This window comes from Agelaius phoeniceus, chromosome 10 (genome assembly GCF_051311805.1).
Source record: "Agelaius phoeniceus isolate bAgePho1 chromosome 10, bAgePho1.hap1, whole genome shotgun sequence".
In the NCBI taxonomy this organism is placed as follows: domain Eukaryota; kingdom Metazoa; phylum Chordata; class Aves; order Passeriformes; family Icteridae; genus Agelaius; species Agelaius phoeniceus.
In genome coordinates this window covers 23,720,623-23,741,678 of record NC_135274.1, presented here as the reverse complement: position 1 = coordinate 23,741,678, position 21,056 = coordinate 23,720,623, and the positions used below count along the sequence as shown (strand labels likewise).

The window sequence follows — 21,056 nt, the reverse complement described above, 5'->3', positions numbered from 1 at the left end:
GGTCTGTCAAAAATACCTTGGAGATGCCTCTGTCCTTTTCTCTTGAAAACAGGCATCAGGAGAAGCATTCCCTTTAAGATCTGGACATAAATATTTATTACCTAGCAGAAGGTCCCATTGATGACTCTGCTGTTCAACATTTCACGGCACTGTGGTTTCCATCCTTTGGTGTTTCCTGTGTAGAGAGAGAGAAACCAGAAGGAGAGAAGTGAAACCTGGCCTAGGCACAGCTGGAAGTCCTGAAAACCACCTGGGAAAGCACATGAGTTGTAGGACAAGGTACCAACTACAGGGTAGACAATGTCTCTCCACAACACACCAAATCTCCAGGGAGGTCTGGAGGACAGACTGACAGACAAAAAGCTGTGGTGATCTAATGCCATTATTTACCTTCCCTTCCCCATTTTCAGGAGCAGGTAAATAATCAGATCACTTGTAAAGCCTCTTTCTTTGCCTGCAAAATGGGTGCTGGTAGAAGCTGCTTTGTCCTTTATCCTGGGTGAAGAAAAGTGGCAGAAAACTGGCTGCTCCAACAAGGGTCCTCCTCCGTTGTGAAACCAGCTTGCAGGGGCTAAATTGGGTGAGGAATCATTAACCTTGCCTTTTAACCAGTCTCTTCCCAGCTCCTTTTGGCTTGCTGGAGCCATTCCATGAGTTAATCCTGTTGGAGCAGCCTTGCCTGTGACACCTGGCAGTGAGGAACACGAGGAAGCTGCAGCAGCTCGGGGCTGACCTGGCTGGCTCAGACAATGGATGCTCATCTAATCCATGGCAGGGGCCAGCAAAGGGCAGAACAAATAGCTGAGGAGCAAAAATAAAAGCCTGGGAGCACTAACAGTTCAAAATGACCCAGCTGGCTCTGCAGGAGCACATTTATCTGTGCTGAAAGCTGTTTCGTGGAGGTGTTTTAACGCCGGGTTCTAGGAAACCACTCAAAGGAGCTTGTAGAGTATTTGTGGTGTTTTGTGGAGCATTAAAAAAAGAGCCCCAGACCAGGAGTTTTGCAGTTTAAAACTTCCCAGCCACCCAAAACTGCTTTTCTCAATCTTTGCTGCTGAATTTGGTTCAATGAAAAAGAAATATGTTTTTTTATTAATATGAACTGGTTCGGGTTTTTTTATTTTTGTTTTAATTTTGGCTTTGTTTTGGACCAGACTTCAAACTTGTGTTTTCCTTCCTAGAGTCAATATCAATGTAAAACTTCTTTCATTGTGGAAAAGATGGCCAAATATTTTTCTAGCAACAGGAGTTTCAAACCCTGAAAATCATTTTTGTGTTAGTAAAAGGGGAGAGATCCTTTTCAAAACTTCTGCTGCAAGAGCAAATTATGTCATGCTTTGTGAGGGAATTCACACCAGTTGTCAAATTTTGGACATTTCTGAGCTTGAGACTTGAGCAGTTCTGTGATTTAAAGGAAGCTGTGAGTTGAATCTGTTATAAATTTACCTACTTACAGCAATAACGGGGGCTTATTTTAAATTTTACTTTATAGAATAATTTCTGACTTTTGTGATCAGCTTAAGAATGTCTGGGAACCAAGCCTGTTTCCCTTCCTTCCCATGAGTACATAAATTATTTAATTGAAAAACACACTAAATAATGTGTAAAATCCTCCATGTAATTAGTGGGGAAAGACCATATGATATTTTCACTTCATAACTTTTGTGAGGTTTAAACACCCTTTGGAATATAGAAAAGAGAGTAGTAACAGTGTAGTTGCAAATAACAGAAGGCAAAGCACTGTCATGCATCTTTGTTGATTTAAAATATCACATTAAATAGCAAACAATCAGAGTTTTCTTATCAGATGTACAAAATGATCTGCAGCTGAAGAGTCTGGGGGAGCTGGTTGGGGCAAGGGAGGGGTGAGCCAGATTGTTGGAACTTATTTCCAAATCTGTGTTGGAGTTGAATAGTTTATCCACTTGTGATAATTTTAAATAGAGCCTCTTAAGGTTTCTTGTTGTACTTAAGATCCAGTCTTCCCTCTTTCTCTGTCACCATCATTCCTGACTGATCCTCACAATATTTTGTGGGGACCAGAGACCCACAGAGCTCCCTGGGTAAAGAGGGGTCAAACCCTGATTTTAGTGAATTTTAAGATAATGCTGCAGGGACTAGACCATGTTTCTTCTTTCTGGTCCAGATTTTTTAAATAAATAATCATTGTAATTATTTTTAATTATGATCTGACTTTAAAACCATCAGCATAAATCATTCTCTGAGTAAATCCAAGTAGGGTTTTGTGTTTCCCTGCTTTTGCTGGTCTCATCCTTTCTGCAGCAAGCTGGGGGATTGTGGTGGCTGGAAAGAGGAAATGTTTGTGTGTCATTCATTCCTGTTTTAGGTAGTATTTCTTAGGAATTTAATAAAAAGGGTGTAGTGAAAGTCATTTGGGCCAGATCTGCAGATGGTGTGTTTGGGTCCCTGTGTGCAGGTACCAGCAAGGAATGGGTTCTCACACCAGCTCCCAGCTGGACAGAAATCTTTCCATCCATGTGGAAAATCACCATATTCTCGTGTTTGTGGGGTAGGTGATGCTCGCACCTATTTGATCTCTGCCTCTCTGTGTTGTTCTCTGCTTGACAAAGTGAAGAGATTTTGCCGAAAACTAATTAATTATTAAATAAAATCCTGAAATCATATGACCCCTAAGGTTGGAAAAGACCTTCAAGATCAAGTCCAGCAGTCAGCCCAGCACCACCACTGTGTTCACCACTAAACCATGTCCAGGGATGGTGGCATTCCCATCACTGCCCCAGCAGCCTGTTCCAAGGCTTTATTGGCTCCTTCCAGGACGAAATCGTTCCTAATATCTGTTCTAAATGCTGAGGTTGGTCCTGCCCAGTTCTGGTTTCTTTCTCCATCAGTGCCTGGGCACTAGGAAGAGGAAGTTTTTTGTCTGCTTATCTCTCAGAAAACACTGACTCTGAACAGTTGTCAGTCTGCAAATTTTAATAGCCAAGGGAGGGAAAGCCTGGTCATTGGTCACCCTCAAGAAATGCCCCTGGCTGGGGGAAGCTCCTTGAGAGGCAAATCTTGCTGTCACATGGAGCTTGGGGCAGTGTCCCCCTCAGGGAGAACACCATCCCCGGGATACCTTTGGCACATCATCAATCCTCCATTCAGGATTCTCAAAATGGAGGCTTGTTATCCTGTTTTTCTTTTATTTGGAGTTCTGTATCTTGTTTGCATTTCTTAGTGGTCTTAAAAAGCAAAGCTTTCTGTTAGTAGAGAATTGATCTGGCAGCATCTTGCTTTCTTTCTTTCTTCCTTTATAAAAACCATGATTGCAGGTTCACTAATTATCTATGTTTATTACTGCTCTCTGTGTATTTTTGAGGAACTGATTGATGATAGCTGTTCCTGAGCATTTTAATAACGATATGAAAAAAGCTGCTAATGTGACAATCCTGAATTCCAAACAGGCAGTCACACAGCTCTGCACTGAAACAGGTTTTGGGCAGGGCAAATGGACTTTTAATGTGGTTAATCAAGTCAATTAGGGACCAACCTCCTTGATGATTAGCAGGGCCCTCAGTCAGGGGTGAGGAGGATGTCACAATCTGGAACCCCACCTGTAGGATCTGCCCTTGGAAAGGGCACAGTGCTGGCAGTGAGTTGGGCATTTGTACATGACATCCTCTTCTGTTGTGTTTGGAACTTGAGGTGTTGGGATGGAGGAAGGGTCAGTCCAAGTGCACAGCCCTCAGGAGCATGAGCAGCTAAAAAAGATGTGGTTAAAATATTTTACATCTTGGGAACACACAGGCTTTGGTTTGTTTGACTGAGTATTAGGTAATTCCCGATGAAAGGGGAACAAACAGGGACACAGGAAGGTACCTTCAGTGGGGAATCCCCCTGTAAAGCATCTCTGAAATGTTCTGAAGGTGAGAAGGAGAATATCCACACACCACCTCTGCTTTGTTCACCCAGCAGCGTAATCTCCTTGGCAAGACAGCCTGGGGACAGCACACAGCTCTCATTTTCCTTCTTGTCTCCAGGAATTACTCTCCCTCTGTCTTGTGAGGATGCAGCAGCTTTCATCACAGCCTGGCTTGTGATAAGCAAGCCATAAGTGGCTTGAAATTCAGGTTATTCAGATAAGCATCCTAGGTTGTAACTATAGAAATTCGAGCAGGAAGGTGTTGAAGTTTGATCTGCACTGGAAACTAATCCAAATTTAATCACAGATGCAGATACAATCTTCCATAATCCTGTGATGGTCTAGAATTGCAATGGAAGGGCTTTATATTTCAAGAATGCTTTTAAATATTTTTAATACATCTGCTATTCTACAATAATTTAATCTTTCTACGGCCAAGTAGAAAAAATATATCCACTTGTGTACCCACAAAAGCAGAAGCTGTTCTTTTGCTGCTACATGTGTCCTTTACTAGTACAGCAATTCAAACGTGCAAGTCCAAATAGTTTAGATTTTTAAAACTTCCAAATGCAGTTCAGGCATTTAGATCAGTGTCTGCTTTGCAGACTGCTCCCCAGACAAAATAATTAGGGAATTTTTCTGCTGTAACTGGGGGCGAAGCTGTTTCCTGGCCTTGAGATGGAGGAGACGTGGAAAGGCGACTGCGCCTTGCATTTCTCTTGATTTTATCTGCTGGATGTGAAGGAATCTTTCAGCATATAATCCTTAAAGTATTGATCCTGCAGAGGAAGTCTGGGGCTGGAAGGGATCATCTGTCATCAGATTTGCTGTTGATGTGGCGTCGTGGAGCTGCAATTTCAGCTCCTGGGTCTCGCCTCCTCTTGCTGCAGGGAGGCTCAGGCTGGGGCTGGGGCTGGCTCATGGGCACAAGTGGTTTAGGATCTTTTATTTTGCATTGAATTGTGTTGCCTTTCAGCAGTATCACTGCTGTATGGCCCTCTGGGATGTGCCAGCATGAGGGAAGAGCTGCTGCTGGGTGCAGAGCTCCCCCATAAACCAAGCCACTCCTTTAAATCTCCAAATGGAGACTAACAAATATCACTAACTCCCAGCTTGTTTTTATTAGCTGGACTATTTTTTCTCCTATGTAAGTGCCAATATCTGAACTTAAAACTGTGTTTGGTATATGAGGGAAATTCTCCAGCTGATTGTAGCCTATAAAATTAAAATACTGAAGCTCCCAGTGTTTGAGTTTATTGAGGTATAAATACTGGAATGTGGTGTACTATGTGGTTCAGCTGCTTCCTTGTTCTATTTTTCTGAGTCTTTTTGCCTATTTTATTTCTCTGACACTCCATACAAAGGGTTTCCTGGGTTTCATTTCGTCCTGGCATTTTTCAGCAGTCTGGTTCTTAGTGGTATGGAATTAAACATGGTGAATAACATTTTCTGTTTACTGTTTACATTTTAAAAGGCAAAATTTCTGTTTCAAAAAAGCATATTCCAGATGTCTCCGGGCAGTAGGACATGTATGTAGTATACAGTCTAATAAAACAACAAATACAGCAGGAGGATCAAAAAGGGGTGCATGTTAGCAAATGGTCTGAATTTAAACACCAGTCAACACCAGGACTTCATTTTAGGTGAGGGAAATTCACATGTGAAGTATTAAAATTTAACTTCATAAATGCATTTCCTCAGGAACTGCATGTTGTGCATTTCCAAGTCTTCTTTAAAACTTCCTCTTTCAGTTAATTGTGATTAGATTTTCTAAAATGGAATAAACATAAAAGCATTAAAAAAATATGTAAACCATGAAAGTTAAATGCAAAACAGATGCAACCACAGCAAAGATATGAAAGCCAGACCCCTTGTTCCTCAAGTGCAATATGGGGGGGAAATTCCTTCACTCTGGACTTGCTTCCCCCACAGGAGCAGTTGTGGACTTGCCTCCCATTAGATAATTTCAGAACATGATCTAAAGAGCAATTAAATCAGCAGGAGGCTGCAGTGTTGAAAGGGGGGTTCTTTAGAGATGTCTGTTGCAGGAGGGAGGCTTGACTTGGGGAAGAAAATATCTTTGGCATTTGGATAATTTGGGACGAGAATTGCCCCTGGGGGAGATGGTGGGAGGTGGAGCTGCTATCCCTAGGGACTGCTAAGGAAAGGACAGACAAAATCTAGGCAAATATCTGCCAGGGGGATTTTTTTCAGGGAATGGGCTAATTGACCCTTATTTCCAACGACCCCATGTTGATTTTTAAGGTAATGGTGTCAACATGTCAATCAAATGCTATTTACAGTAGCCCAGCGTTGCTGAAGAGGTGCAGAAACTGCTTATGTGGTACTTCTGGAAATTCAGGTTTTTTATGATTCTGTCTTAGACCTTCACCTGTTTACTTAAACTCTTCTTGATCTTTGTCCATCATTGTCCATCATTTTCAGCTGGAACTTTACAGCAGTGTTCTCAAGCTGGTTTAATGCTTGTTTCCCTCTCCATTTGACCGAATGTAATCCTCTAAAAATCCCCTGAAATATGGAATGATGCCTGCTTAGCTTTGGAAAAGGTATCAGCAGGAGCTCACATCATTTTTCTGGGAGGTTGTCTGAGAAGATGCTATGGAAAGTTTAGGTGAGCACAAGGAAGAACAAGGCACAATGGTTTCCCCCCCTCCCTGGAAGTGTCCAAGGCCAGGCTGGATGAAGCTTGGAGCAACCTGGGATAGTGGGAGGTGTCCCTGAACACGGCCAGGGGGTTGCAGTGAGAGGAGCTTGAGGGTTCCATCCAGCCCAAACCATTCTGTGACTCTATGCTTGTATGGCAAGGGACACAGAAAATGCAGCAGAAATTCCTCACTCTTCTAAAGTTTTCTCTTTAAGCTCTCTGTGCTTTCCATGGTTGAAAATATAATGTTGATGGAGAATGTGTCTGTTTTCCATTCATGTCAGTTGTACCTGCTTGTACCCCCAGGAACAAATAGGATTAAAGGCCTGATACAAAAGGAAATCTTCATAGAGTAAGTTTTTATAAAAGCCAAAGGTTTGACCAGCAGTTCCTGCTGGCTCAGATGTGTTATCTAACCCTAATTCTTCCCTTTTATTTTACTTTGGCCTCAATGAAACAGCCATGTCACAAATCACTCTAATTAACCAGGACTTCAGAAGCAGAGACTACAGAGGCAGTGCCTGCAGGAACTTGGAAAAATACCATAAAATTCCCCTTTTCTTTGCTGCCAAAATGAAGTAAACAACAACCCAGCCCGAGCTCCCTGCATTTTGGATGAGCCCTGCAGGAGAACCAGGGTCTCTTGTAATCCTTCCTCACCGTGTCCCTCCCTTCCTTCTGCAGACGTGGATGAGTGTGAGGTGCTGAACGGGGGCTGCCAGCAGGGCTGTGCCAACACCCAGGGCTCCTTCCAGTGCCAGTGCCAGCCGGGATTCCGGCTCCACGCCGACGGCCGCACCTGCCTGGGTAAGGAACCCCTCTCGTCCTCCAGCTCTGGCCCTCTCTAACTGCAAAGCCTTCTGACTCTCCAATCTGAGTTTTCACTAAATATCTGGTTCAAACAGCCTGTGAGGTTTCAGGTATTGCCAGAATTAGTCTTTATTTTGTTTCGTTTGTTGGGTTTTTGATGGTGTCTCATGTTGGTGAAAATTCTTTTGCAGGAGGCACTAAAGAGCATGGGGGGGTCTTCATTTCAAATGACTTTTTTTTAATTATGAGTGCTTTTTCTTTGAGGCACATCCCAGCAGTGCCCTGGGACTTGGTGGTTTTAGAGGTTGTGTCCAGGGTAAATGATTGTGATTGTGGAGTCACCCCATGTGTGCTCATGTCAGTGAGAGCACCATGGAGCTCAGCCACGACACATTGCCTGTTTGTGTGGAGGGGATTGCAGAAATAAACCCCATGTTTCTTAGGTTGGACTCTAAAGCCTGAAACAGGGCACACCTGAAACCTGTTTTTAACAACACACTTGTTAAAAACAATAATATGAAACATACAGTTCTTGTATCGTATTTAAATCAGTACAAAAGTCAGATTTTTGCGTTCTGCAGAAAGGATTAAAATGTTCTTTCATCTGGGAGGAAGAAAAGGGCACCTTTTGTTTAAATTTTTAAACCTGATTTGAGGTAATATGGGAAGAACAGTCAAGCACAGTCAGACCACATCTGCAGAATAAGTTCACTCAGAGTTTGGGCATTGCCTCAGTTCCTGCACAAAGTCCCTTGGTTGTGCTTAACTTCAGCCAGAGATGTCATCAGTCATTGCTGGAATTATCACAGCAATACATTTCCTGATGCAACCAGGACACAGGAGGTACCAGTGCTCAAGCTGTGGGAATAATATATATATATTTTTTTTTTTTTATTTTAAAACTTACCCTTTTAGGTATTTTGGGTTTATCACATACAGAGACTTTCAGTGTTTTGTAATTAACTGCAATTAAAAATGCAATGAAGTCTCAGTCTTTTCATGATTATCTTAGTTGGTGAAGGAGTGGTCAAGGAAACACTACAGTGAGAGGGAAAAAAATAATATAAAAGCAGAGTGGTTCATAATTAACTGGAAGCAATTGTGGTCTGTAAATTAAAAGAGAAATTAATCTTGCTCAGATCAGATCTGACCAGGGAAGACCCAGAAGTGAAAGATGTGCTGTTTGAGCTGCATTACTCTTTCTGAATAGTCTCATTTGTGGTGGAGAGGGATTTTTATACAGAAAGGGGACTAAAGGGACTTTGGGGGGAAAACGAGAACGAGAACTGTGTGATAAAGGCAAAAAGTAGATGTTAATGGCAATTAAATGAATTTACATGTGTAATATGTAAAATTTTCTGTGGACACAAAATAGTTAGGTTTCTTCTTGCCTCACATAATCAGAAAGCTCAGTTTAGCTTTGTCCAAGCTGTGAACAATACCAGAGAACAAGCTTTCATTTCTTAAATGTAAATATTCTCAAGAAGTTATTCAAAGTACTTCATACAGTGACCAGCTTTGTTTGCAATGTCTCAGAAATTATCAAGGAGAAACAAAAATAAATCCTGAGATGGGAGGCAGGAGTTTGAGAGAGCCCTGCTATCATAATAATGGATGCACAAGATACTGAGGGAGGATATTGAGCCCTGTTCCAGCTGTTTAGACAAGACACCAAAACAAATGGATATAATAAGCTCTCATGCATTGGAGAACAAGACAGTTACTAATTGATGAGGACAGGGAGAGGCATTTCATATAAATCAGGAGTGCCTAGGATCAGGATCTGGGCTGTAGCTGCTTGCTGGGGATGGAGAGCTTGCCCCTTGTGCAGCACCAGGCTGTACATTCAGCTTTCATCACTCATCTGATGAGAAGCAAACCACTAATGCCCCTCTCCTTTGACCTAGTGCAGCTCAGCAGAACACCCAGCATTTCAAGCAGGCTTGGATTAGCTGTGGTATTTCTTCCATGGGTACTTCAGAGGATGTAAGGATCTCTCCTGCATGCTGAGAAAGAAAAGGGACCACATTCTGGCACTGAGCTGTTTATGGAAGGTGATTATCTCAGCTGCAGAAATAAGAAACAAGAGTCCCTCTAGACAGGCTTTTCAGAGGAGCCCAGCCCAGATTGCTGTTAGGTTCATTCTTTCCACGTCCTGCTTTTCTTTTTTGGCAACCCTGTGTTTGTGGGAACAAAAGTGCCAAAATCATTTGAGGGGAAGCAGATTTTGCAGCCTGGATGGCTTGGAAATCTCCCATACATAAGGAAGTGGATCTATCATCTTAAAAGATATTCAGCCTACATCTGAGGACTCAAAAACCTGGGATAAGATACTTCCTCATGTGATTCATGGAATATTACTGAGCTGCTGTCACAAGTTTTCCAGTAAATCTGGTCCTCCTGCCACCTCCTCAGCACAGGGTGTTTGGGATCCTGACTTGTTGCTGGTGGTCCATCCCTCCTCTGCCAGTATGTGCCTTAAAATACATGGAGAGAGGAAATCTGCTTTTGCCATTCTTCCTGCTCTCATTGGAAACTTCTGCTCATACTCTAGGGCAGAGAACTCTACTCCTACTCTGCTCAGACCCAAAAATCTCCAGAGTGGGTTGCCCTGTTCAGTGATGACCAGTGTGTGAGAATAAACTATTTAATTCCTGCATCCTTTGGTGTTACCCAGTACTTCGTGTCATGATAAAATCCCATCTCTTTCAATGCTCCTTTTCTTCCTTCAGCTTTTTGGTCCTACAAATTTTGCTCAGCATTGAATTAATTTATAAACACACGTGCCAGACCAAATATTCACTGCAACCCTGTCCAACTTTTTTGTTTGCTTTGTTTGTAATGCCTTGATTATGTTAATGCAATGAGTTTGACTTCACTGGAGTTTAACCAGCTGGTATCTGAAAAGCTGAAACCCAGAAAGAACATGTTTATTGTAGTATCAGGCTGTGGGTTTGGACTGCTGTAGATTCATTGTCTTCAGTGGAATTTATTCCTGTTTGAACTCCTAGAAGTGGAAACAGGGCACAGCCATTAGACCCTGATTCATCTCTGGTGCCAGCTGTTACCTTTGATGTCTGCTTTACGTGGAGAAGCTGTTGAGATGCAGGTTTTTTATAGAGATTTTAGCACGCTAAGGCTCTTATATATTAAGAAAGTAACAAAGAAAATGTCTCTACAACTCTAAAATCTGTGTTTTCCAATGTAAATATAAGCCCTGTTTGTCTGAAATTACATTTCTTGTCACTGCCAGCGTTGGATTTAAGGTGATGTAAAACACAGGTTGGAAGGGATTGCATGTTTTAACCCCATGGTTGCCATGCAGGTATCTAACTACGGCTTCAGACCCAGCTCTTTGTAAAACTATCACCTTCATTATAAAAAATAATGGGTTGAGAATGTGTATTTCTTAACTGTTATCAGATCAGGGGGCTACAAGAGAGCTGGGGAGGGAGTTTTTACAAGGGCATATTGTGACAGACAAGGCAGAAAGGCTCTGAATTGTCAGAAAGCAAGGTTAGACTGGATATTAGGAAGGAATTTCTCCCTGTGAGGGTGAGGAGGCCCTGGCACAGAGAAGCTGTGGCTGCCCCATCCCTGGAAGTGTCCAAGGCCAGGCTGGAGCAAGCTGGGATAGTGGGAGGTGTCCCTGCCATGGCAAGGGGAATGAGATGATCTTCAGGATGAACCCAAACCATTCTGTGATCCTTGTTTTTCTTACCTGGTGTCTCCCACCACTGTCCCCCTTCCCAGATACCCCCTCCCTCTCTTGGCATCACCTGCCATCACCCCCAGCCTGTCTGGAATCCACATCAGGGCTGGGTTTCTACCAAATTCCAAGAGTAAATCTTTGAAGAATGCATGTCAGGCCATATTCCTGCCTGTGGAGGTGCTCGTCCCTGCAGCCACAGGCCCCTGGTGACAGCTGGAGCCAGAGCCAGCAGGTGCCAAGTCTCTCTCTGCTCAGAGAGGTGCTGCTGGCAGCCACGAGCACAATCCTGTCCTGTCCCTGGGGGCTCTTCCCCTTCCGTCTGGCACCTCCTGTCACAGGATCCAGCCTGGTGACAAACCTGCCCTGGCTGCTCCAGAGCAACCCCTGGCTGCTGGCACAGCCACACACCAAAGTGGGACTCGTGGATTTCACACCTGTCCCCTCCCACCTTCAGATCCTCCCAAACCCTCATCGTGACAGGTTGCTGCTTATCTCCCCTTGCAGCCAGATTGGCTCGTGCCCAGAGACGGAGGGAGAAAATGGCACTTTCAGAAGCCAACATGTATATTCTGTCACTTGGATTTAAGATGTTTCTCGTCTCCTGAAATATTTTCATCTTATTTGAATATTCTTGCTGAGAAACAGGTCTTTGGATACAAATGTGCAGGGAGCTGGGAGCTCAGAGTGTATGGGGTGTGCTGTCTCCTGGGCAGGCAGGAGCAGCTTTCAGGGTCTGTCTGTGGCAGGGCAGAAGGCTCAGGGCACAGGGGGGGATCAGAAGCCAGGGTCAGGTTTCTGGGCACTGAGGTGCCTCCTGCCTCCTGCCATGTGTGCAGCCAGGAGAATGTAAAAATTTGCTTTTCTTTTCACCTTTTTCACACATACTTGACTGCACAAACTCAGTGTTTGCTAATTGGTGGCACAGGGTGAAACGAATCCTGTAGTGGGTTTTGCAGCTAACATTTACTAATGTCTGTTACAGATAAATGAAGAAATATCGATAAAATGAATATAAAAAAAATAAATATCAAAGATCTTTGCTGGCTTCATTAGCTTCAGAGTTTGGTGCCTTCCATGAAGGACCAAATAATCTTTCCAGCTGCCCATAGAGAACACAGAATCCCAGAATGATTTGGGTTGCAAGGAACCATAAATCTCATCCAGTCCCACCTCATCCCACCCCTTCCACTACCCCAGGTTGTTCCAATCCCCATCCAACCTTGCCTTGGACACTTCCAGGGATCCAGGGGCAGCCACATCTTCTCTGGGCAACCTGTGCCAGGGCCTCCCCACCCTCAGAGTCAAGAATTTCTTCCCAATATCTCATTTAAATCTCTCCATAGTACATCCCTGCTGTTGAAATCTCGATACAGCTACACACACACTTCCATCAGCACAGCACAATAGCAGAGTCAAACCATCACTCTTATTTTTACATACAGCCTGTGAATAGGTGTGGGTGTGTGTTAACATGTTTTGTCAGGAGGAGAAATGTTTCTCCAGAGGCCAGGGATATGTGTTGAACAGAAAAAAAGAATATTAATTTGCTGGGGTGAAGGAAGCAGCATCTTTAAAGATGTACAGAGGACCCTCTGTTCCTGTGGTTTGCTGTGTGAGTCTGTTGTGCAGGGCTTGTGGCTTCTGTTATTTGATTTTTTTTATTTATGAGGCCGAGGAAATCAGCCTGAAAGACAATTACTATTTTTAATCAATGAAAGCAAGGAGAGAAAAAGATAATCAATGGGCAAGTGCCAGCAGGGCTGTTCTTTTTTCCCCTCCTTGCCTCGGTGGATTGGCAGTGCTTTGGTGCTGTCAGATCAAAGGGTGCTGTGCTTCAGTCAGCATTACAGCCCTCAGATCTCACCTGCCTCTCCCTGGAATCAGGATTTCACTGGTGTGGGACGCTGTGTCAGCCAGGCTCTGTGAGCACAAGGGAGGGCAGTCACTCAGGGGAGGGCACAGGAGCATTTCTGAAAGCTGCTCAGCGAGGTTTGCCTGCTTTTGCTGTCATTTATGTATTTAAAATAGGAAATAAGTTCTCCCAGCTTGTTGATGTGCTTTCCTTCCCCGCTTCCTTGGCTCCAGCTGTCAATTCCTGCAGCATTAACAACGGGGGCTGTGAGCAGGACTGTGTTCAGCTCAGCGAGGACCACTACAAGTGCCAGTGCCAGCCAGGCTACCAGCTGAAGGCAGATGCCAAATCCTGTCAAGGTGAGTCCTGTGAAAACACACAGTAAAGGCAATTTAACGACCCCAGGATGGTGTTTTGGGTCACTGTGTTCATTCCTATTTCCCCCTGCGTGCCAAAAGCAGCTTTGGGAATTGCTTATTGACAGGATTTTAAAATAACACATGTTTAAGGTGTGAAGTTCACTTTGAATCTCAGCTTTGAACAAGATTTTGGCCTCCTAGATCCCTGGCTGCTCCTTGCACAATGATGGTGATGACATAGGTTAGGAACTTAATCGTGATTTAATTCTAACATTTTATTGCTCATCAAGTTGTACATAGAGTTGGCCTGCATTACATGTTTTATTCTACAAAAAGTCTTCTCTTTATCTCCTTTTGGCTTATCACAGGCTGATTCATTCATCCTGCCCCTCAGGTTTCTAAGCACTCTCTCAAGCAGAACAGCAATGCTACCTTTGGGTTTGATTGTTGCTTTTCTTTTCTTGTATATCTTAACATATTCATCAGATTTGAAGGCAACCCCCCCATTCCCCAACACAAGCACACACACACACACACACCCTTGAACATGCCAGAGAAAGATAAGGCCAAATTTATGGATTTATTGAGCTGAAATTCCTGTCACAAAACCGTTTCCATATGGCTCCTCTTCTGCTCGGAGATTTTACACGCTGTGGATGAAGTGTAAGTAAATCCTGCTGTTCAGATGGCTCCCAGCTCCTGCTGGGTGCAGAGAACCCTTCCCCTTCGGTTTGGGCCCCTCAAATCCTGCCCTCAGTGGGGGCTGCACCCCAGGGAGCACCCACAGCCTGCTGGCCTCTCTGTCTCTCATGGGGTGGCCACATTTTTTCCCTGAGATTATCAGAAAGAGTCAGGAAAGAGGAGCTTTGGGGAGAAGGAGGCGTCAGAGAGCTTCCTCTGCTGTTCTCCATCCCTTTTCCAAACATCTTGAGATGTGTTTGGCCAGCTGGCTGTGCAGAGCCTGCACGGGGCTTTGGGGTGGGTTTTATGGAGCGGTGGGACCGTGCTTGGGTCAGAGGGGTCTGAGTGGTGCCAGGTGGGGTGGGAGTTCTCCTGGAGTGCTCACGGCACAGTTCAAGCTCCCATGGACCACTTCCATGCTCTGTCTCAGCTGGGACCCCCTAAAAGGGGAGGTTTTGCCACCACTGTTCACCCCCTCATGTGGTGGGGCTGAAGAGAGTCACCCACTCACCAAAGGCAGTGGTTTGTCACCAGCCTGTAGTTATTGACCTCTGCAGAGGGGCAGGGCCAGCCTTTTCTGCAGGTGGGCACCCATTACCTGGTTACCCCAGGGTGTTTGAACCAAAATAAATAAGTGCAGCCCTCCCCAGGAGAGCAGTTGTGCCTGGGCAAAGGAGGATGTGCCTTTTGAGCAGAGCTCAGTTTGCAAAATGAAGGCTGAGTAGGATGCTTTCCCCCAGAAATACCAGAGTGAATGAATTCCTGGGAGAGAAAAGTGCTAGGTAAGGCCATGGACAAGAGTTTTACAGGAACAAATGAGGGTGAGGTGGTCATGAATGCATTTGGGTTGTCAGTTCAGAGATATTTTAAGTAGAAGAGGTGGGAGGAGGTGAGGCTGGATGTTTTTTTTATTTTCCAACCAAAGCTTGGCTGCTGGAGTCATGGTTTGGATGGAGAAACCACAGTGTCATGAGAGTTTGCCACAGCAGGTGTAGGTGCTGTGCAGGTGTGCATTCATCCCTGTGGACTCCTTGGGAGTTAATACTGCACCCACAGCCCTCAAAGCCTTGGAGAAACACTCAAGCCTGGCAGTTTTGCTCTTTACCACTTTATATTTTCTCCAGTGTGAAGTCATGGTTGCTGTGAACAAGAAAGTTTATTTGATAAAGCCCAAACCTCTTTTCTTTAGGCGCTCTAGAGGTTGTGGCAGACAGGACTGGAGACCCTGATGTTTACAGCCTTGTCTGCCCCATCCCTGGCAGTGTCCAAGGCCAGGCTGGATCAGGCTTGGAGCAATGTGGGACAGTGAAAGGAGTCCCTGCCCATGGCAGAGGGTGGAGCTGGATGAGCTTTAAGGTCTCTTCCAACCCAAACCGTTTTGGGATTCTGTGTCCTGAGGCACCTGGGAAATGAAATCATGCCAGTAAATTTTTCACCATAGTATTTAACAGCTTGGAGTAAAGCTTTGTGGGATGGAGTCTGTTATCTACTAAAGTTATTAAATGAACTAGTAAGAGGCAAATGTGTGAAAAAAGAACGCTAATGAGTTATTTTTGGCTTTTCCTGAAACCTGCTTCTAACAGGAACATATCACTGGAAAGCAAGTCAATCACTGATTGCCTTATGTCCTGAAGATCTTTCCTTTGCAAACTTACCTCATCCAAGGACTTCCAAGGCTGCTACCTTTATTTGAATTACTATGTTTTACTAACATCCACCATGTAATTTGTTGTTTGCCTGTTGTCATGTCACAGAGCATTACAAGCTTTACTCCGCGCTGTAATCATCCTCAAATTAAAGCCTTAGCTGCTCTGAAAACCTTCATAATATGCAGGTTTAACAGATGCTGTTTGATAGTGATTTCATTTAATTTACCCAAATAGAAAAGGAATTGGCAAATAACTCAATATTTCATATCAGCAAGGAGTGAGTTCTTGCTTGGAGCTAAATCCTTTGTAGACCGCAAATTGTCGAGCTGCAGAGCCAAGTTGTCAGCCTTGGAAGTGTCATGCACGATGAAGTGCTGCTGTTCCTTGGAAACCTATTTGCAACCTATCGTGTCAGAAGTCCAATTTCAGTTCTACATCCCTAACCGTGCTTTTATTTTATTTTTTTTAGTGTTTGGTTTTGTTTTTTTTTTTAATACTGTCAAGTCAAACTCAGCCCTGCAGACTGGAACGGTTTGTGTGTTGTGTGTTCCCGAGATAGCAGGAGGTGACATGAGGCAGTTTGAGGATGTTCTGTGGCTGCTTCCTCCTTTACCAAATGGTGGCACAAAATACCACTTGGCTGCACAGAAAAGGGACCAAAAAATGCCCTACCCCATATTTAAATCCACATGAAGTAGAAGATTTTCTCTCCTGTTCCCTCCTCCTGTGTAGCCAGTGGAAGAGCAAAGCAGCCAGGTCAGAGCAAAACTCCTTCAGCCCTTCCCAGGGTTCCTCCAGTGTTGTAGAACTGATGGTGACTTTCCTCTAGGGCTCTGAGAGAAGTTAGCTTGTACAGAGCAGGGCAAGTGAAAAATATTGGTCATCTGTCTCAAATCAGACAGTAATTAGTGAAATGCTCAAGCTGAATCAGAGCAGGAATTGTAGGGAAACAAGTATAACTTTTAGAAATTTTATTCAAAGCTAAACAGAGCTGTAGAGGACACATTTTCGAGGTGCCCCCCTCCAAATTTACCTGTGAAATGTTCTTCACCAGAATTTTGGTGTAATGAGCGCTCCAAAGCAAAACCTCAGCCTGGTGCAGAGTGTCAGGTCTTAGCCCAAGTCAGACCTGTCTGAACAGTCGTGGTGGGTCTGTTTTGGGTTGTGCCAAGTCTCTATTTGGGCAGCATGCTTCCAGCAGGCACATGTCCCAGAAATAAACCCATTCAATGCAATGAAATCTTGGAGATGGAGGCTTCTGTAGGCACTTCATAAAAGTTTTTCTGAGTACTTGCCACTTAGGGCAGCTTATCCTTGAAAAGGTATGTTATTGTTCAAGAAGAGGAAAAAGCCTTGATGTACAACATGAATGGCATATGTTTATAGACTGAAAGATGTCTTTGGGGGCTCTTGAGTGTTTATTTCCTCTCAAGCCTTTTAAATATTCATTGTTTCGTGGTGAACTCCATCATTGTGTGTGTTTATGGATTCACACATACTGGAGTGCTAATTGCTGTTGTTTAGAGAACTCTTGAAATCTGTTCAGGTACAGCAAAATAACAATAAAATGTACTTTTCTGTCCTACTTCCAATGTAATACAAGCTCGGTTTCCTGCTGTTTTAAGCCTTGTTGCTGCTCTGTGAAAAATGTTGTCCAGCAACAAAAAGCATCCAGAAAAACAGCAGCTTTACTCACCAGATGCTGTCACATTTTTCCCCAGTCTAATCTCTTACAGCTACTTCGTCATTAGTTGTAACAATGGCAGGTAAGACCATTTTCAGGCAAAAAGTGACCTTTCAGTTGACAGTGTGCTCTAATTGGTTTCAGTGATAGACCCCTGCACAAGTGGGAATGGAGGATGCTCACAAATCTGTCAGAATGAGAGAGGAATTGCAAAATGCGAGTGTCATCCAGGGCATTCTCTTGCTGCAGACAAAAAGTCCTGTTTAGGTAAGAAACTCTGGGCTCTTTATTGTGAAGAACGTTATTAATCAGTGCTCTGCCTTACTGAGCTGTGAGTGGAAAGGAATATATTAGACAAATATATGTGTGCATTTTGAAACAGCCTTTCTCTCTGTGATACTCACATCAGCCCATAGTCTTGAAGGACTTTTATAGTGATGAAAATTTCTCTGTGATCTCCTAAGTCATGCTTTCTAGCAACTGGATTTGTGAATGCTGTAGTGTTATTCTTGTAGGGTGCCTTTAAAATTATGTCCCAGATACAGCTCCTGGAAAATTGGTTCAAGTAAAACTCTGAACCAGGTCACTGAAAACCTATTTAGAATTCAAAGGGCTTTTTAGCTGGAGAACTGTTTCCATATTAATGGAGAAACTACTGTGAAGGAAGAAATCATGATGTGTAAGATTTCCAAAGAGAGGAGCTTAAAAAGTTGAATTCTGAAGTCCTGTGTTTAGTCTGGGGTTGTCAAAAGAATCTGTAGCATTCTCGACCTGAAATTTGGGGGAACTAGAGATCAAAATACCTGCTTTTCTCTTTCAGTGAAACTCTTGGAAGATAGTTTAGCAGTTTTGTGAAATAAAAAGTATTTGTAGATTTAATGGTGCAGAGATTCTTAACAGCCAAGTCAGGATCAGGGTGTGTGTATATATATATATTTATATATATAAATTATATATTTATAAATTATATATTTACTATATAATTAGTGTGTATATATATACACACTAATTTTGCCCTCCTCTTTTGAAAACTTGGCCGAAATCTTGCCAATATGTAAATTATTGTCTCAGATAAAGGGTGCTGGATGCCTTTCAAAATATTTACTTCCTACCCTGAGTATTTTACTCAGTTGCCTATAAGCCCTTCTGTGAGTAGAATGGCACATCTTAGTGATTCACTTTTACTGGAATTACTCATAAGTAATTACTGAAAATAAAAACTGTTTTCAAGTAATGTACTGATAATGAGTGCATGGAAACAACAGTGGGTTTAGCAGTAGGGTCAGCCTGTTGTTTGTTTTATCTCAGATACACACTGACATTTCTGTTGATTTATGTATAAACTGAATCACTGAGTTAACTTGCAGTGTTATATATTGGAACAAATTTTCTCCCCAGCCTCATGGCAAGAATCTTTTGAATCATTAAGCAGTGTGTCTTACCATGGATATACAATTATTGGTTTTTTCTCCTAGAAGTTACTCAATGCCTTTTGCAAAATTCAAGCTGTTGTTTGACTCTCTGGAAACTGAGCTGGAAGGAGACAGAGGGCAGCTGAAGTGTCATACTTCAGCTATTACTTCTAGAACAGGAAGAAACCTGTGCAGGATGGTGTCTGTGGTTCAACTTTTAATTTTTTCTATTTAAAAAGAAGAAGAGAAAAGAATATTTACAGCCTTGGCCAGCGCAGCGTACTCGCAAACTGACAATTAGAGAAAAAGGAGGAATAACCCATTTTATTCTAAGCAGCAGCTGCTCCCATGGCTGCTTCAGAGAAGCTGTCATTTGTCCTGAAATTTTCATGAGCCAATGTGTGGTGTTTGCACTGCCTGGGGCCTCTCTTTGCAAGGAGCCTGATTGCATCCATCAAGCTCCTTGTGCTCAAGTGCAGGGGCCACGAGCACAGCACTGGGCACAGCACGTGTGGAGGGACAAAACTGTTAGAAAGTGTGGTTTGCTGGGATAAAAAGTGAAGAGCTGCACATTAGATTGCTCCCTGCCAGCATTGGTGCAATAAATAATCTGTATTTTGCCAGAAAGATGTCAGAATGGGAAGGACTAGGAGATGCATCAGGGGTTTGCCATGTATGATACCAGTCTTTGCATAGAGGTCAGTGTTCTGTGCAGCTGTATTTAGTGTAAATTTTTGTGGGTTTGTTTTTTTTAAACTAATTAAAAGTTTTAACTAACTCCTTAAATGTTCCACTGAGATTTTAGGAAGATCGACACTTTTGGGGACATTTAACTCCAAAATACAGACCAGCAAGTGTGAAGCTGAGAAGCAGCCTGCTTGGCAGAGGACTGGGGGAAGAGCAGCCTCCCCACCAAAGGCTTAGCAGCTTTTCCTTTCCTCACAGGGCTGCTGGAGCTGCTGTGGTTGCAGCAGGTGCCTCCCTGCTGTAAAGCAGCTGCAGGATTCAGGGATGATCTGTCTCCATCATCCCTGCTGAAACCCAACCACCACTTAATCCAGATCATTTGACATGCAGAGAATAATCAGCTATTTCCTGTTCCATTAATTTAACTATAATGGCTTGGAGGACATGGTGATAATTTCAGAGTTTTGGAAGTTTCTTCTGAGTTCTTCACACGAGGTCTTCTTTTGCCATTGCTCTTTTTACAGGAATAATAAATAAGGTGCTTTGGCTGGTAACTGCAAATATAGTGTTTGATACTGTAAATGTTCACACTGAGAAGTTCAAGGTCAATGGTGCTCAGAAAAAGATTGTTCTGGAGAATAATGTGAGTATAATGTTCCCAGGCTCACTGGGTGCTGTCCTTTGTAGGCTGACCCCAGGATAATCCTCCCAGCAGATATTTGGAAACGCAGCCACGTCCACATAGAGCAGCATTATCTTTTCATTTCAGTGTCCAGCTGAACGACTTTCTGTGTGCTTGCAGACGTGGATGAGTGTGCAGAGGGCAGGGCCAGGTGTGCCCATCGCTGTGTGAACACCCCGGGCTCCTTCAGCTGTGCCTGCAGCCCCGGCTTCGAGCTGGGCGCGGACGGGCGGCGCTGCTACCGTAAGTGACCCTGCCCAGCCCTGCTCCTCTTCCTCTCCTCTCTGCTCCCTGCCAGGCCTCACTTCTGATTCTTTGGGATCACCATCCCCAGCAGAGTAAATGTATGCAAAAGATCAAGCTTAATACTGTTTTATTCCTCTGCTGCTGCTGCTGGGTTTGCAGGGTGACGCGTTCCTAAGCCTGTGTTCACAGACCTTAATTACTACCTTTCAAAGAGCAAATAGCCCTGTTGGTTTATCTTCAGAGTCTGGTGAATTCTGCTGCAGAGCCACCAGAATGCTGCTGTTCTGTGAAATGTATTCTTTCCTGCCCTCCTCCTCCCAGCTTTCTTACAGACCTGATGCAAGAGAAAACCAACACGATGTTCTGCTCTTGTCTTTACCTGTCTGGGTTTGCTTATGTTTCTCCTGAGATTACTGACACTGTTAAGAGGATGCTTAAAAAAAAAAAAAAAGCCAACAAAAAAAGAAAGATTTGGGATGAAAAAATAGTTGAACAACTCCAACTTCCCAAGCTAAAGCGAGCCCTGTTGTCTTTCCTCACATGCTTGCCTCTTGCCAGCGGGGTTTCTTAATCAACACAGCTTTTCTGGAGAGGGGGACTGACTCCCAGTGTTGTTAGCTGATAGGTGATCCCTGGCCTGCCCTTGAGGGCAAATTTAGATTAATAAAGGAGGTGATGTGGAAGAGTTGGGGTTATTATGGACCTAACATAAGCTCCCTGGAATGCAGACA

The 21,056-nt window shown here is 43.6% G+C and overlaps 1 protein-coding gene across 9 annotated transcripts in view; it reads left to right on the top strand.

Annotated features, from left to right (window-relative positions):
- Positions 1-21,056, top strand: part of LOC129124497 (uncharacterized) — a 187,441-nt gene that overhangs the window by 113,882 nt on the left and 52,503 nt on the right. For 7 of the 9 annotated variants that reach the window (XR_013183708.1, XM_077184173.1, XM_077184170.1 and 4 more), the window contains 4 exons: positions 7,236-7,358; positions 13,159-13,284; positions 17,443-17,565; positions 20,200-20,322. Coding sequence is in view for 8 of the 9 variants with exons in the window: in XM_077184173.1 (XP_077040288.1) it covers positions 7,236-7,358; positions 13,159-13,284; positions 17,443-17,565; positions 20,200-20,322 (495 nt within the window). In the remaining variant the exon portion in view is untranslated. The remainder of the gene's footprint in view (positions 1-7,235; positions 7,359-13,158; positions 13,285-17,442; positions 17,566-20,199; positions 20,323-21,056) is intronic. The other 2 variants (XM_077184172.1, XM_077184171.1) reach the window with 2 other exon arrangements.